This window comes from Chlorocebus sabaeus, chromosome 9, assembly GCF_047675955.1.
Source record: "Chlorocebus sabaeus isolate Y175 chromosome 9, mChlSab1.0.hap1, whole genome shotgun sequence".
NCBI lineage: Eukaryota > Metazoa > Chordata > Mammalia > Primates > Cercopithecidae > Chlorocebus > Chlorocebus sabaeus.
In genome coordinates, this window is record NC_132912.1 from 104,161,772 (window position 1) to 104,179,034 (window position 17,263).

Sequence of the window (17,263 nt, forward strand, 5' to 3'; positions counted from 1 at the left end):
GTGGGAATTATCGGGGGCCATGTTAGAGTTTGCCTGCCACAGTTATCCATTATTATCATTATTTAGTTTGATATTCTAATTTTCCCAGATGTAGCCTGCCTCAGCCTTTCACTCTGGCCCCTGTATTATTTTGACATGTCTCTGTCATTCATTGAGCACCTCAGGAAGATACTCCAAGCTCCTCTTAAACTTTCCTGTCCAAGCCCTCGCCTTGTTCTAAGGCGCTCTGGTTCCTTTTAGTGGAGAGTGATATTTTGAATCATTAAATGTGTTTGTTGCTATTAGGTTGCTCCTAGGCCCTCTCAGTTGGTAGTCAGTCTGTGTCTGTGGGTATATGTGTCCATATGTATATCGTAAGTGTATTATTTACCTAGGAATTTCTCTGTGTAATACATTGTAAGCTTTCAGCTTACAACAACATCCTCAATTCCTCAGTTCTAGTTCAGCAATGTAATATTCTAGTTTTCTTCCTTTCTGTACTTGTAACTTGTTTTTCTGATTATGAGAAACCTAGCTCTTATTATCCTCTGTATTTGATCTGCCACCTTTATTTGATCAATCTTCCTGTATAATCCATCTTCTGTTGCTGATGTATCTCACACTCTATTTCTCACCCCATACTTCGTATGCATGCCTTCCTAACCCTTTTGGGATCTGACAGCTTGCACTGGGCTGCCCCTTCCACCCTCCTCACTCCACTGGGTCTGAAACTCACTGCTGGACCACTGCCTCTCCCTCTGTTAATGCATGCCTTCTTCTGCTGACATGGGGAACCCTCACTGCCATCCCCCCACCCTCCACTGCCCTGTGTGGATGTGGACATCCTCATCATCCTGCTCACTGCTGTTACGGTTCCTATGTGGAAGCCTTCCTTGTTCCATTAGGGCTGTTACCTCATGTTGGGTCCCCCTCCCAGCAGATTTTTTTTCCTATCATTCTGCTTAGGACCTGAAACTATGTGCCCCATCCTTTTCCCTCTGGGGATACCCTTCTCATACCACTTGGACTCCAAAAGCCTGTATTGGGCCACTGTAGTTAACTCTCTGCCACTTAGCTGGATACCTACTTTGCCTGTACTCACCTAATGGCTATTGAACTGTTCAGGTAGGAAAGGAGAAGGGGGAGAGGTATCAGTTAAATTTTATTTTGGAAAACTCACTGGTATTTTTACAACAAATGCTTTTAACTTAGTTTGTTATTACTTACACAGAAGTCACTTACTCCCACATCTCTGTAATCGTTACAGGTTTATACTTATATTTTCATGCCACATTTTTCTTACGTACTAGAGGTTTACTATCACATCAAATTCATGATTTCTGAACTTAGTTACTCTCTGCACCCTCCAAACGAGTTTCAGTTTACCAGTGTCTGTCACTACCACTACTGTTCTAGTCATTCAAGTTTGAACTGTTGACGTTATTTCTGACTCATCTCCCATTTTTCGTTATAATCAGTCATCCAGTCCTGTTGGTCCTTTTGATGTACGTTATTTTCTCCATGGCCATGACTTTAATGAATATAATAACCTCTTGGGTGCAATTTCTTTCTTTAGTTTGTGTAGTCATTCCTGTGCCCCTAAACTATTTTGGCTTCCCATTTCTTAATGAGTGAAGTAACTCCATGTTTAACTTCTAAAGTGCCATTTTAATGTAACACTGTTCTAGATAGTCAGGATATCTAGTTTTGAATCCCATCTTTGCTGCTTATTAAATATTCATCAATGTGTAATTTATTTAACCTCCCTGGGTCTCTCTGTTTGTTTGTTTGTTTTTTTTTAACTAAGTTAAATTGTTTTATTTTAAAATTTTTCATAAAAATAGAGATGGAATCTAGCTATGTTGACTATGCTGGTCTTGAACTCCTGGTCAAGCAGACCTCCCACCTTGGCCTCCCAAAGTGGTAGGATTATACACATGAGCCATCTTACCTGACCCTCTCTGGGCCTTATTCACCTTACTAGTTTGTTATACAAGTGAATGAATTGCGGAAGAGCTCCTTCTGCAATTCATTGCAGAACAATGAATTGTTAGACTAACAAAGCTAACTAACCAAGGTTGTTTGTTATACAGATAATGTTATACAGATGCAGCTTGTTAGTTTGTTATACATGTATAGTAACAAGTGCTACAATAAAATTAAAGTCTGTGACTGAGCTTTTCTAAATATTTGAAAATTTACCTAAACTTTTAGTAACTGTTGTCTAACACAATTTAGTACATTGTTAAATTTTTCCTTGTAGTTACTATTTGTTAGTAATTTATTTCCTTGAAATAGAGTGTAAACTACTTGAGAGTAGGTTTTTGTAGTAGTGAGTCTATGGATTTGTGGAGACAAACACGTTTGAGTATTATTTTTCTGCCATTGCCATTTAGGCACTGTAACTTCGCTGAACTTGAGTGTACTCTCTTGTTAAGGTGAAAATACTAATAATTCTTTGACAAGATAGTAATGCTTAAATGAAATAATGTACTTAAGGGATCTAGTACAATGCCTGGCAGACAGTTTATTCCCAGTAAACTTTTATCCTCTTTTTGTACTCCACCTGTGCCCACTTTGGTAATGAAAAAGTAAGTGGCTTCCCAGAACAGTTTGAAATGCAAGTGGCATTCATGGAAGCCTGTTCCTGGTGATGATGCCATTTATATTTTTTCCTTTTGTACTTCACAACTTTTAGAATCCTTATTTTAACCAGGCGAGATGGCTTACGCCTGTAATACCAGCAATTTGGGAGGCCAAGGCGGGTGGATCACCTGAGTTCAGGAGTTTGAGACCAGCCTGGCTAACGTGGAGAAACCCCGTCCGTCTCTACTAAAAATAAAAAATTAGCCAGGCGTGGTGGTGCATGCCGGTAGTCCCAGCTACTTGCGAGGCTGAGTCAGGAGAATCGCTTGAACCCAGGAGGCAGAGGTTGCAGTGAGCCGAGATCACGCCACTGCACTCCACCCTGGGCAACAAGAGTAAAACTCTGTGTGAAAGAAAAAAAAAAGAATCCTTGTTTTAGTTTTACTGCAACCTTGTGCAATAAGGCTGGGTAGATATGATTATCCTATCTGACAGGTGGGAGTTTTGTTTTTGGAGTGAACTAAATTGGGATTCTTAAGAGGCAGTCATTGAATTTGTAGGTAAAGTCTGATGTATTACATTACTATGGAATACTGTAGTTTTCTGAATTTCTTAGTTGATATAGTAGTGAAAAGGGAATTCTTCTATTCCATGGCTTAAGGATACGTAAACTCTCAGTACAGCCATCTTTTTGTTGTTGATTATTATAGCTTCTATTACTCCTAGAAGTTGACCAACAGGGACCTGAATTTAGGAGATTTTGTCATTCTACTTTCATATAGTAAATGCTGAGGCTAGCCCTTTGCCTGCAGGGCTATCAGTGAAGAGGATCTGCGACATTACTCCAGAGAGCCAAGTGTAGGGGGAAGAGTTGAGATTTTCAGTGTTCTCTGTGTAAATGAATTGAGCCATTGAACCTGATGGGCACTAGATACTATATTCTTCTTGATGCATTGGAGGCCCTTCGTTGCAATCTTGTTTTTTCAACTTTTATTTTAAAATTGGGGTATATGTGCAGGTTTGTTACAGAGGTATACTGCACGATGCTGAGGTTTGGAGTCCGAGTGAATCTTACCCAGGTAGAGAGTGCAAAGTACCCATAGGTAGTTTTTTCAAGCTTTACTCCTTTTGTCCTGCCACCTTTTGTATTCCTCAGTGTCTGCTCCCTTCTTTATGTCCATGTGTACTGAAGGTTTTGTTCCTATGTGTAAGTGAGAATATGTGGTGTTTGGTTTTCTGTTTCTGCATTAGTTCACTTAGGATAATGGCTTCCAGCTGCATCTGTGTTCTGCAAAGGACATGATTTCATTATTTTTTATGGCTACTTAGTATTCCATGGTATATGTAAACCACATTTTCTTTATCCAGTCTTCCATTGATGGGTACCTGGGTTGATTCCATGTCTTTACTATCGCATTGCAACATTTCAGGTTTTTTTCTGATTCAGGTAGTAGAAAACATGTTCAGTCTTATTTTTTTCTGTGCTGTGTATGCTTTTTTAAAGGCTAGTGAAGTCATTCAGTTAGATAGCAACAATTGTAATACCTTGTTATACTCTTCAACTTTCTTTGATTTTGCAAAGGAGAGTCAAAGGGGTGAGGTTAGGTGGGTGGGAACTGACCTGAAGAAACTAATATGTGCTGTGCAGGGTTGGATTTGTGTAGGATGCAGGCATATCTATTAACTTTGTCATAGCTTTTGAGACTGCGTGTAAGGAGTAGGTGATTTAGAAGTTATTTAACACTTAACAGAAGTTAAATATTTAAACAAGAGAATGTGTAGTTGCTGCTTAGTTTAGAACCTGCTTTTTTTTTTTTTTTTTTTAATTAAAAAAAATTTTTTTTAGCCAGGCGTGGTGGTGCACGCCTGTAGTCCCAGCTACTGGGCAGACTGAGGCAGGAGGATTGCTTAAGCCCAGGAGGTTAAGGGTGCAGTGAGCTGTGATCATGCCACTGCACTCCAGCTTGGGCAAGAGAGTGAGACTCTGTCTTAGTAAAAGGAAAGAAAGGAAAAAAAAAATTAAGTATGAAAAGAAAATGTTAGGAATTTAAATATAATTTGCAAGGAAAAACAACAAAAACAGTCCAAACTTTTAGTAGAAAACTATGTACTTTTCAGGTATTTTAAAGGTAAATTTTAAAGGACATTATTTATTAAATGTTGAAGGGCAGAAAACGTCTTACATATTTGTCAGAAACTGACCAATCAGAATGGCCCTGAAATGTATAGCATTAATAAGGATAGTAACCAAAATGGCAGTCCTTTCCACTGTGTTCCTCATTGCCCAAATTTGCTATTTTCCCCTTCGTTTAGAAAATGCTTCTAAATGTGAAGATAGAAGGGAAAGAGGTAGAGTAAAAGTTATAGCCTACTCCATTTATTTTGTAATTATATTTTTTCTCAGTGTTAAGTGGCATTTACCAGTATGGATAAGATTAATTGTTACAATGCAAACCAATTTGAAGATTAGTTTTTAAATTGAGCTGTAATATATAAAATCTTATGGTAACGTGCAGATCTGACTATATTCAAGTGCAGTTTTCATACCACACCAATTGTCTTGTAATAATCGGGAATGCATCCTCTGTGTGGTGTTTGCAAGTTAATGCTATTTTGGAAATCACACCAGTATATCTAGTGGCTTTCCTGGGTGTATGTGGCTCATTATTGATGATAATTTTCTTTGGGAATTTTAGTTTAAGGGGATGGGGTAAGCACTTTCAAATTCTTCGTTGTTAGTAGTTTTGATGGAGGATAGGGATAAATGAATGAGGAAGAGTGTTAGAACAAGTAAGTAAACTCAGATAATTTATCAAGTATGTACTACAAAAATAATGCAGATTTTTATGTAAAAAGGAGGAAACAAATCATTCCCGAGAGGAAGGCCTTAAAAACTCACCAAGGAACATTCAAAAAATAAATATGTATATTTTAATTTAAAAAAGAGCCCCAAGTCTGTGAATGAAAGAGTTCTGGTTGGTTTCTAGACCGAGCTGTGCTTGTCATGCAGGTGGCTTTGGTATGGATAAAAGTGTATACGTCACCTGCCCTCTTGTGAAGGGAAGTAGGAGAAGTGACATGCTATCTTCCAGTTCCTCCTCGATTTTCTTCCACTGTTTCCTTTGTCATTTTCCTGTGTTTTTCATGCTCTTTTTATTTATACCCACTTCTGACTTCTCTTTTTCTCAAATTCAGTCTTTCCTTCTGAATGACTGTGAGACTTTCTTCTACCCAGCATACACAGAACCTTAACCAATTGCATACGTACAGCATTTCCATTTCTTTTTTCTTTTTTCTTTTTTTTGAGATGGAGCCTTGTTCTGTCGCCAGGCTGGAGTGCAGTGGCACAATCTCAGCTCACTGCAACCTCCGCCTTCTGGGTTCAAGTGATTCTCCTGCCTCAGCCTCCTGAGTAGCTGGGACTACAGGCACGCGCCACCATACCCAGCTAACTTTTGTATTTTTAGTAGAGACAGGGTTTCACCATGTTGGCCAGGATGGTCTTGATCTTTTGATCTTTTGTTCCGCCTGCCTTGGCCTCCCAAAGTGCTGGGATTATAGGCGTGAGCCACTATGCCTGGCCTGTGTACCGCATTTCTTATAATAATGAGTTACTTTTATGTTAAGGAATTTTTTTTTTTTTAAAGACAGGGTCTCACTGTGTTGCCCAGGCTGGAGTGCAGTGGCTTAACCTCGGCTCACTGTAACCTCCGCCTCCCCGGTTTGATCATTTCTCCTGCCTCACGCTCCTGAGTAGCTGGGATTACAAGCGCCTGCCACCACACCCGAATAATTTTTGTATTTTTAGTAGAGACAGGGTTTCACCATGTTGGCCAGACTGGTTTCGAACTCCTGACCTCAAATGATCTGCCTGCCTTGGCCTTCCAAAGTGCTAGGGTTACAGGTGTGAGCCACCGCACCCAGCCAAGGATTTTCAATATAGACCCAGGCTGGAGTGCAGTGGCTTGGTCTTGGCTCACTGCAACCTCCGCCTCCCAGGTTCAAGTGATTCTCCTGTTTCAGCCTTCTGACTAGCTGGGATTATACACATGTGCCACCATGCCCAAATTTAAGGTTGAGAGAAAGTCACTAGAATGTACGTTCCACAAAGACAGGGATTTTTGTGGGTTTTTTTGTCCATTGTTTAGCCCTAGTGCCCAGGACAGTTTGTTTGTTGGTTTGTTTGTTTTCTTCCCTCCCTCCTTCCCTCCCTCCCTCCCTCCCTTCCTTCCTTCCCTTTCTTCCCTTTCTTCCTTCTGTTTCTTCTTTCTTTCAACAGGGTCTTGCTTTGTTGCCCAGGCTGGTGTGTAGTGGCGTGATCACCGCTCATTGATGCCCTGATATCCCTGGCTCAAGCAGTCCTCCCATCTCAGCCTCCCCAAGTAGCTGGGACTACAGGCATGTGCCACCATGCCCAGCTATTTTTTTGATTTTTTGTAGAGATGGAGTCTCCCATGTTGCCAAGGCTGGTCTTGAACTTCTAGGCTCAAGGGATCCACTTGCCTTGCCCTTCCAAAGTACTGGGATTATAGGATTGAGCCACCACATTCGGCCCCAGGACAGTATCTACTACCAGAAAAGCATTTAATAAGTATTTGTTGAATAAATGATTAAAATATTAGCCTTAAGAAAATTTTAATATCATTTACTTGCAAAAATTAGCAAAGCGTTCTTAATACTTACAGAGAAGTAATATGAGTAGAATGTGATTCTCAACAGCAAGGAAGCTTTTTTTTTACCCTATTTTCTCCATTCTTTTTCTGTTGCCTTCTCCTTCCAATATGAGAATCTCTGCTGTTAAGAACCACTGGCAGAGACTGAAATTAGTATACATAATTCTAAGGAGATATTGATGTAAATGGTACATGTGGATTGGCAGGGTGAGAGAGAGAAGGAAATTCTAAGTTTAAAGAAGTAGGGTTAAGATGAGTATTTGAACAAAGTATCAAGGTAGGTAGTTAGCTAGAGTGCCTGGATCAATTAGAAGATTAGAGAAGGTGAGTTGATGTTGGCGGTGGGGGAAATGTCAGATTGATAGAGTGCTTGCATTTCGTACAGTAGTTATAGGGAGTCCTTATGAATTGTTGATGAGAGTGACATAACAAAGTGAAGACAATTATTTATTCTATTTAGCTGCTGTTTATAAAATGGATTGTAGCTCAAGGTGAAGAAATGTTGGAAACAGTGAACAAAGTTCGGAGATTGTTGGAGTAATTCAAAGCAGTTCAGCTGTTTTGTTTGGTATGTTATCTAGTGATTCCTTTAGCAGATACCCTTCTTTTGAAGCCCAGTGTCCACTTTGTGACTGAGGGATGGACAGAGGCAGGAGGAAGAGTTCTGCACTAGAAAGCAACAGGCCAAGATTCTAGTCCCTACTTCCTTACTTTGTAAATTCATGATCATGGATAAATACTTAATTTTTCCTGGGCATCAGTCACCTTAACTATAAAATGAGTATAATGTATTAAGCGTAGTCCTATGGGTGGTAAATAAAATGAGGATAATGATCTAAAAGCAGGGGATCTACATAGATCTCCTTTGGATTTATTTGCAGCCCATTATCTATCTTTATTTAGTTAAGAGACAGGATCTTGCTGTGCTACCCAGGCTCGATTTGAACTCCTGGGCTCAAACGATCCACCCATCTCAGTATTCTGAGTAGTGTGGACCATAGGCACAAACCCCTTGCATAGCTCTCATTGTCCTTTTATCAATTTTAGATGGTGTAAACAGTGAATACTATATTTTGCTTCCCAATATTAATTTCTACAACTATATTGTTTTAAGGAGAAAAAAGTCTATGATGATATAAAGTATTTCAAAGTCTGTAATTTAAGGTTTAATGTTACCTATATTGACTACTATATTTTAAAATATGTATCCCTGTTTTTATGTGTGTCGTGATTAAATATTTAGTTTTTTAGTTATTATTAGACATGTAATAGCACTCAAGTTGATGGATAAAACTTCAGCCTGGGATACTTTTAGAGAAACATGAAGAATGTAAAAATAGTTTTGAAAGGTATGGTTTCCTTCAAAGCTATAGGTGCAATAATACTAATGTCAATTAGTTAGAGCTACTAGAAATTGTAATTTCTATCTCTTTTGACTACTAAATACACCATTATATATATATATCTACATTCTTATGTATTTTTTGTTTGTTTGTTTAGAAGGTTTTAATACCAACAGCTTTCTAGGTGTCCTCTTCTCTTCTCTTCTCCTCTTCCTCTCTCCTTTCTCTCTTTCCTTTCTTTCTCTCTGTGTCCCTGCTCTCTTTCTTTGTTGTTTTTCCCTTCTGTTTGGGTTGTTTCTTCTCCCCCTGTTACGCCCCCCACCCCCCACACACCCCTGATCCATCTGGAAAGATGAAGAGACAGCTGCCATGGTAACTGTGCATTTTGGTTAATGAATAGCAGACTAACAAGACACATAAAATATATGCAAACTGTGCAGAGTTTGTTGCTGTCAAAGCCATAGGGATACAATACTTTTTCTTTTCCTTCAAAAAAAAACAAAAAACAAAACAAAAAATCCCTCTTTAGTGTTTTGTTTTCTAATATACCATTCCTAATATTGTAACGCTTCTGTGAACTTCTCCTCTTTCTGCTTAGTTGCCTCAGTGTTACACCCTGTGGTGAGTTTACGGAAACTGAGTTGAGGTGCATAGAGGAAAATAATTGATCAACTGGATTAAGAAGTAGATTTCCTTTAGAATGATACATAGAAGAATAGGGACAAAATTTTTTTGACTAAATGTTTGGTTTTTTGAGTGATAACTTCTTTTACCCCCTTGCCTTTTGGCCACTGCTGCCCCTTTTGGGTTTCTCCCTGGGGTTAGAACCAGTAAGTAGTGTGTTTCTTAAAGATGTTTCTATCATAAAGATCAGCTGCAACTGGAATATTGTATTCAGGCAAGCCTTAAAAATTCCTGTAATCTGTGCCATCCTGTCTCATACTGTCCCATCTCATAGTTGTCCTCTCTCTGCAGTGCTCTATGCCCAGGTCTCTGTGGCTGGGCTGCTCCAGCCTGGCGGACAGCATGCCTTCGCTGCGATGCCTGTATAACCCAGGGACTGGCGCACTCACAGCTTTCCAGGTACTTTCTCTGTCTCTGTGGGTTATTTGCGGGCATTAGTGTGTGTGTCTGATTCATTAGTGTGTTCCTCCTCCTTTCCCATGCTTTACTTATATTCATCTTTTCTCCTTCGTATTGCCTGTATCTCATATCACTCAGTACTCCTTTAATGATTAGTTTTTAATGTAGATCCAGACTGATCCACTCTTAAGACATTTTCATCATGATTGGTTACAAAAATTGACATAGTACGGCTTGACTGTTGGCTTTCAGATCAAGAAGAAGTATGATAGTAAATTTTAAAGTAATCTCAATAAATAGCAGTTCAGTATGTAATACTTGCTCTGGACCTACATAAAGCCAATTAGTATAATCAATCAAGTAATTACAATCAATTTCTTGAACATTTTCTTATTTTTAAAAAATGATTACTCAAAATATAAAGTGCTCTCTTCAGAGTGTCTCCAGGTAATTATACTACAATATATATATATATATTTATAACAACTGTTTTATTTATATCTTGATTAATATTTCTAATTTCTAGGTGGAAAGACCTTTGAGACCTTTAGGTACAGTATTCACCTTGAGATAGTCTAGCTAGTGTTTAATGGATTAACAGATTCCAGTTCCCCTCAGCTTTTCTTTTTTCCTCTTTTTTTTTTTGAGATGGAGTCTTGCTTCATGGCGCAGGCTGGAGTGCAATGGCGCAATCTCAGCTCACTGCAACCTCTGCCTCCCTGGTTCAAGCGATTCTCCTGCCTCAGCCTCCTGAATAGTTGGGATTACAGTTGTGCGCCACCACGCCCGGCTAATTTTTGTATTTTTAGTAGAGACGGGGTTTCACCATGTTGGCCAGGCTGGTCTCAAACTCCTGACCCCAGGTAATCCACCTGCCTCGGCCTCCCAAAGTGCTGGGATTATAGGCAAGAACCACTGCACCCAGACCCCTCAGCCTTTCTTAGAGGGCAGGATGTCAGTTCCAGGATGTGTGAGAAACTTATAGAGGAATAATGTGGAAAATTGTAGAGGAAAATGTAGGAAAGAACTTGGTGCTCATTGCTTACAGATTAGAGTACCATACATGATTGTTTTCTTGGCTGAGTCTTATCTATCTACCTCACGTATTTGGAATTTGTGTTTAGCATTTTATAGTAATACACAACAAATTAGTTTTTATATTAATATTTGCCTGCTTTTAACCTATTTAGAAGAATTTCAAAGATAGGCTGTGTCAGAATGCTTGTGACTAAATTTTAGCTAAAAGAGGGGAACTTAGGTTTTCCACATTCCTAACCTATGCTAAGAGTTGTTAATTTTTAATGATACTATTTAGTGATCATAAAACTGGAGATTTTCATTTTTCCTTTACAAAATTTAATATTTTAAGATTTTCAATTTCCTTTACAAAATTTAATATTAAACTTCCTTGGCTTATACTATGAGATACAATATAGTAAAGCATGCAGATTCTAAAATTAGCGAAATCAAGTCTTGAATACTGTCTTTGTCGCTAGTGGCATGATTCTGACCTTATTTCCTTATCTGTAAATGGATACTATAGTAAGGGCGTGCAGTGATGGTTGCTGTTTCTATCATGATCGTTATAAACATTATTGCTATTGTTGGAGAGTGATTGATATCCTGAGACTGCTTATTTATTTCAAAGTGAAATATCTTTTTAATTTTTTTTTTGAGATAGTCTTGCTCTGTTGTCCGGGCTAGAGTGCAGTGGCACAATCTCGGCTCACAGCAACCTCTGCCTACTGGACTCTAGTTATCCTCCCACCTCAAAGTCCCAGGTAGCTGAGACTACAGGCACACGACCACACTTGGCTCATTTTTGTATTTTTTTTTTTTTTGGAGAGACAGGGTTTCACTATGTTCTCCAGGCTGGTATCGAACTCCCCAGCTCAAGTAATCTGCCTGTCTCAGCCTCCCAAAGTGCTGAGATTACAGATGTGAGCCACTGAGCTTGGCTGTATCTAATATTTTTAACTACATAACTACATATCACCCTGACAAGGTTCTGCCATAGTCTAGTTTGTTGGGGTTTTTTTTGTTGTTTTTTTTTTAACCTTTTTGGGGTTGTAGTTAGTTTAGGCAGTCTGCAATGTCTGAGACAATAGTGGTTCCTAAAAGGCTGCTCCTACTTCAGAAACTAGTTTCCTGTTTAGAGGTCCCCACAACCACTCTTAGGTTTGATAACTTGCTAGAAAGGACTTAGAACTCACTGAAAACAATTATACTCACAGTTTATTACAGGGAAAGGACACAGGTTAAAATTAGCCAAAAGAAGGGACACATAGGGCAGAATCTGGGAAGGATCCAATTGTAAAACTTCCTGTTCTACATGAATCACATTTGTCCACTAGCTAAATCTCTAAGGCAAACAGAGATACCAGACAAGAAGTTCCGGGGGCCTAGAGACCGCTTTCCAATAGCCAAGAGCAAAGACCATTCCTTTCTTTAGTGAAAAGTAATTCTTCACTACACAGGGGTCATGGATCCTTTTGAGAATCTGATGAGAACTATTGATCTTGGGTATTTGGCAAAATTTTATTGAATACTTTATGTAAAATATATAGATGTTTGTTATATTTCTATTTTGTGAAATGATTGAGAGCTATTAAATCACATAATTCTAAAAGTGTAATCTCCCAAGCTGATAAATGCTAGGAAGGGAATGTACAAGGAGCTGTAAGAATATATAAAAGGGGGACCCAATCTAACCTGAAGTTTGAGGTAAAGAAAATCAGGTAATCAATGTTTAAGATCTGAAGGATGAATAGGAATTAACTTGATAACAGGGAGGAATGGAGGAGAAGGAGAACATTTCCAGCCTAAGGAAGAGTCAGTGCAAAGGCCCCAAGAGTCAGTGGGGCTTGGTGCATTTAAGGACCCTACTCAAAACAAGACTGTTGTTTCAGAGAATAAAGAGAAAGGGAGAATAGAGTGAGGAAAGACTGGGGAAGCTTGATCACTCAGGTCTTATGGGCCATTCAAAGTATGTAGTTTAGTCTTGATGCTAAGAATAGTAAGTCACTGAAAGGATTTAAACACAAGTCTTACCTGATCTGATTTGCATTACTCTGGCTATAAGAAGATGCATTTAGATATGTTACGCTGGCTATAAAAAGGATAATTTCAGTAGTTGAAGAGAGAGATGATGGCAGCTTGGTTTTGCATCCAGTATCTTTAAATTCTTAAAAAATTATTGAGGACCCCAAAGTGCTTTCGTTTATATGGCTTATATCTATTGATATTTACTCTATTTGTAATAGGAATTAAGAAAAATAAATGTGCTTTAATTCACCTAAAGACTATAATAAACCTGTGGCATATAATGCAAATAACATTTTTATGAAAAATATATTTTTCAAAAAAAATTAAGACTAGCGTATTACATTTTTATGAATCTCTTTAATGTCTGGATTAAGAAAAGACAGCTGGATTCTCATGTCTGCTTCTGCACTCAATCTATTGTGGTTTGTTATTTTAGTTGACATGTATGAGTAATACCTGACCTGGCATAGGTATATAGTTTGAAAGGGAAAGATATTTTAATACCTTTTTCAGGTAGTTGCAGTTTCTTGAAGATTAGTTGCAGTATAGTATCTGAAGCCTTGTCAATGAACTTCCTCTGTTATTGTATTAAAACCCATTGGTCTCAGTTTTTTTCAACAAATTATACTGGAACAATTGGATATCCTTGTGCAAAACAATGAACCTCAACTGTTGTACTGTATACAAAAGTTAATTTGAAATGGATCATAGACTTAAATATGAGTTAAAATGTGTAAAACTAATATAAAATGTGGCAAAAATAATCATTGTGACTTTGGGTTAGGCAGGTATTTCTTAGCTAAGACACAAAAAATATGAACCATAAAATAAATAACTGATAAATTGGACTTCCTCACTGTTTAAAAATTCTGCTTTTCAAAAAACACTTTTAAAAAATGAGCAGGAACCAGGTACAGTAGTGCATGCCTGTAGTCCCAGCTACTCAGGAAGCTGAGGCAGGAGGATTATATAAGCCTAGGAGTTCAGGGCTGTAGTGCCTGTGAAAAACCACTGCTTAAGAACAGCCTGGCCAACATGGCTGAAACTCCGTCTCTACTAAATTGGCATTTTTAGTAGAGATGGGGTTTCAGCCATGTTGGCCAGGCTGTTGTTAACTGTATTCAGGTGATCTGCCCACCTTGGCCTCCTAAAGTGCTGGGATTACTGGCATGAGTCACTGAACCCCGCCTCAACAAGATTATTATTATGTCTTATGTAGCAAAAATGGGCTTATGTACTGGTTTTATCCTATCAATTCAATAATTTGTTCTGTGTCAGGTTCAGCACACACAGGTGCTTGATAATGCTGGTTAACTAGTAGGCAGAAACTGGATTTGAGTCTAATATTTTCTGTGCCCACCTACTGGAATTACAGCAGTCTTAGTGCATTTGCATCCTTCTGGTTTAGATTTTATTTTATTTACTTAGATTTTTATTTAGGTAAATTATTTACTTAGATTTTTATTTAGGCAAAATTTACATACAGTGAGATACATAGATCATAAGTGTACTCTTAGGTGAGTTTTGACAAATGTATACTTTTGTGTAACCTTCAATTTCAAGATACACAACAGTTTCATAATCTGAGAGAGTTTCCTCATACTCCTTTCCAGTCTGTACCCATCCCCCATATGCAATTACTGTTCTGATTTGTCACCAATAATTAGTGTTGCCTGTTCTTGAACTTACTTCATATAAATGCCGTCATATAGTATACATTCTTTGTGTCTGTTTTCTTTCAATCAGTATGTTAAGATTTATCCATATTGCATATATCAGTAGTTCCCTTTTATTGTTAAATATATTTCATTATGTTAGTACACCACAGTTTGTTTATCCATTCATTTATTGATAGGTATTTGGATTGTTTCCAATTTTGGCCTATTATGAATAAAGCTACCATAAACAGTTTTGAATAAGTCTTTCTTTTTGGCATGTATTTTTATTTCTCTTAGCTACATGCCTAAGAATGGAATTTGTTGAGTCATAGAGTAACTGTATTTTTAACTTTAAAAGAGACAGTCAAGCAATTCTTCAAAGTGGTCGTCACAGTAAGAATACCCATTTTTACTAATATTAACAAATATGTTTAAGGAAATGTCTCAGTAATGTAATGGCTTCATGGCTTTTTTTTTTTTTTTTTAATCATTGGATTCTTTTAGTAAGTTTGAGGCATCTTAAGTCAAAATTCTTACAGCAATAAGGAAGGAAGAGCTATGGAGTCATTGCTGAATTTGCTGGATTATTCCCGGTAGCTTAAATTGAAACCACAGCATTGAGATGGTTTGAAAACTAGTGACAGGGAAGATGCTGAAAAAAGATGTTCAAATAGATTCTATGGGGATATGTTTAGTTTGAAGATATTTTTATTTTCATCATTCCATTGATTTATCCTGGAAAGTGTATGAGTGATTAGATTTCTGTTGATTACCAGTAGATATATTTGGTGGAATCATTTGCTTATCTCCAGCAAATGGTGATCCTATAATCTATAATATTAAACGAGAATGAGCAATAGAAGTAATTAAAAATAACTGAGTAATTAAGATTCTTTATTTTGCTTTAGATATTGAAAGAGAAGAGAAATGAAATTCTAACTGTAAGAATATAAATAAGGGGCCAGGCACGGTGATGCATGCTTGTAATCTCAGCACTTTGGAAGGCCAGGGCTGGTAGATCTCTTGAGCCCAGGAGTTTGAGACCAGCCTGGGTAACATAGTGAGACCCTGTCTCTACAAAAAATTAGCTGGTTGTGGTGGTACTCACCTGTCCCAGCTACCTGGAAGGCCGAGGTGGGAGATCAAGGCTGCAGTGAGCCATGATTGCACCACTGCACTCCAGCCTGGTGACAGCGTGAGACCTGTTTCAATTAAAAAAAAAAAAAAAATATATATATATATATATATATATATGTAGATTTATATGGTCCTAGAATACTTTAGGTATCAAGTATAGCTAGTAATTTTAGGAAAATCTTGAGCTAAATGAAACATGATATTTTACAATTAGCTAGGGTTCCATGTCAGAAGTTGAAATTGTTTTGAATTCAGGAGAGATGTTGTATTTTATTACTTAAGAATGCTGACAAGTCTACTGAATTTTATCAAGTACAAAGTGAAATGTTAAAATGGAACAATACTAGGAAAATTAAGCATTATTCATTATATATATGGAAAACTTAATTTTACATTTGAGCTTTTAGAGGAATATGGATTATCAAATTGAATATACATTAACATTCAAATTCTATTACAAAACAATACCATAAGGAAAATTATACTGTGACAGAAATGCTTCTCATTCTGTAGCTGCTACCCCCCCCATTGTATATGAATAATTTCAGTATAGTACAATTTCTGTATAATAAATTTAGTTATTTTTTGTGTATATGTTAACATTTGACTTGTATTTATCCCAGCTACACTCCTCACCTTAGGGGTTTGCAGGGAATGACAAATCAAACATGTTTTTATTTGTTTATTTGTGGGGAAATTGTTTGTTCTCCTAATAAAATGAATTATTGTTTATTATGGAATATACACATTATTTGGTAAATATATAAACAAGAGTATCACCCATATGCCTTCCACTTTAAGATAATTATTGCTAAATTAACATGTTAGTGTCCTTTGATCTGGAATGACTTATCTATCCATGTGTGCCTGTGCGCACACACACGCCCAAATAATAGTTTTGTTTTTAAGTATTTTTATTACCATTTAATTAAATTATGAGATATACAATTTAAACATTTAATATTAATTGTAGAAAATACAGAGAAGTAGAAAGAAGGAAGGATTTTAAATGTCCTCCCAGAGATTGCCATTTCAGTGATAGTAATAATTTCTGAATTTCACCTATATCATATTGCTCAAATTCTACATTCATCATCTGGTAATACTGATTTTGGTCACTGTTTATCTCATGGATAGCTGCTCACATGTTTTTGAATTGAACAAAGTTTGAATTTGGCTTGTTTCTCACCACCACCTCCCTCTCATGTGATTGTTAGTCATTTCAAATTTTTCAGTTCCCCAAAGGTCCAGTGTTCTTTTATATATCTGTGCCTTTGCATATACTGTTCTGCTTACCTGAAAAACCCCCCTACAAACACCTATTGTCCTTTACCCATTCTCTGCCTTTATCTGCCTAGTCTTCAAGATTCAGCTCAAGCTGAGCTAGAATAAAAGTCTTCCCTGATCTTTATCTTCTCTCTCTCAAACTAGTCAGAGGATCTGTACCCAGAGCATCCCCATCATAGCACTGATAAGCTACTATAGTTGTTTGTGTATTTGTCCCTCTCTCCCATTAGACTGTGAGTTCCTTGAGGGCAGCACTATGTTTTGTTCATTTCATGTTTCCAGCGTCAAGTATAGTAGTTGATACTTTTGCTGAATTAATGACTGAATAGACAGATAATTTGAAGAAAACTATTAAATAGCATATATGGGGTGGGAGGCGAGGAAGCATTGAATTATTTCTAGTAGTACCTGTGTACATACACACATGTTCTGTATTCAGAGAGATATAATGATAATTAACCGGACCACACAT

The 17,263-nt window shown here is 37.5% G+C and overlaps 1 protein-coding gene across 8 annotated transcripts in view; it reads left to right on the forward strand.

The window, feature by feature from the left end:
• Positions 1-17,263, forward strand: part of BTRC (beta-transducin repeat containing E3 ubiquitin protein ligase) — a 205,876-nt gene that overhangs the window by 67,639 nt on the left and 120,974 nt on the right. For 5 of the 8 annotated variants that reach the window (XM_038009482.2, XM_038009483.2, XM_007963899.3 and 2 more), the window contains exon 2: positions 9,557-9,664. The exons of the other annotated variants lie outside the window; for them this stretch is intronic. In XM_038009482.2, the coding sequence (XP_037865410.1) occupies positions 9,557-9,664 (108 nt within the window). The remainder of the gene's footprint in view (positions 1-9,556; positions 9,665-17,263) is intronic. 8 annotated transcript variants of the gene reach the window in all.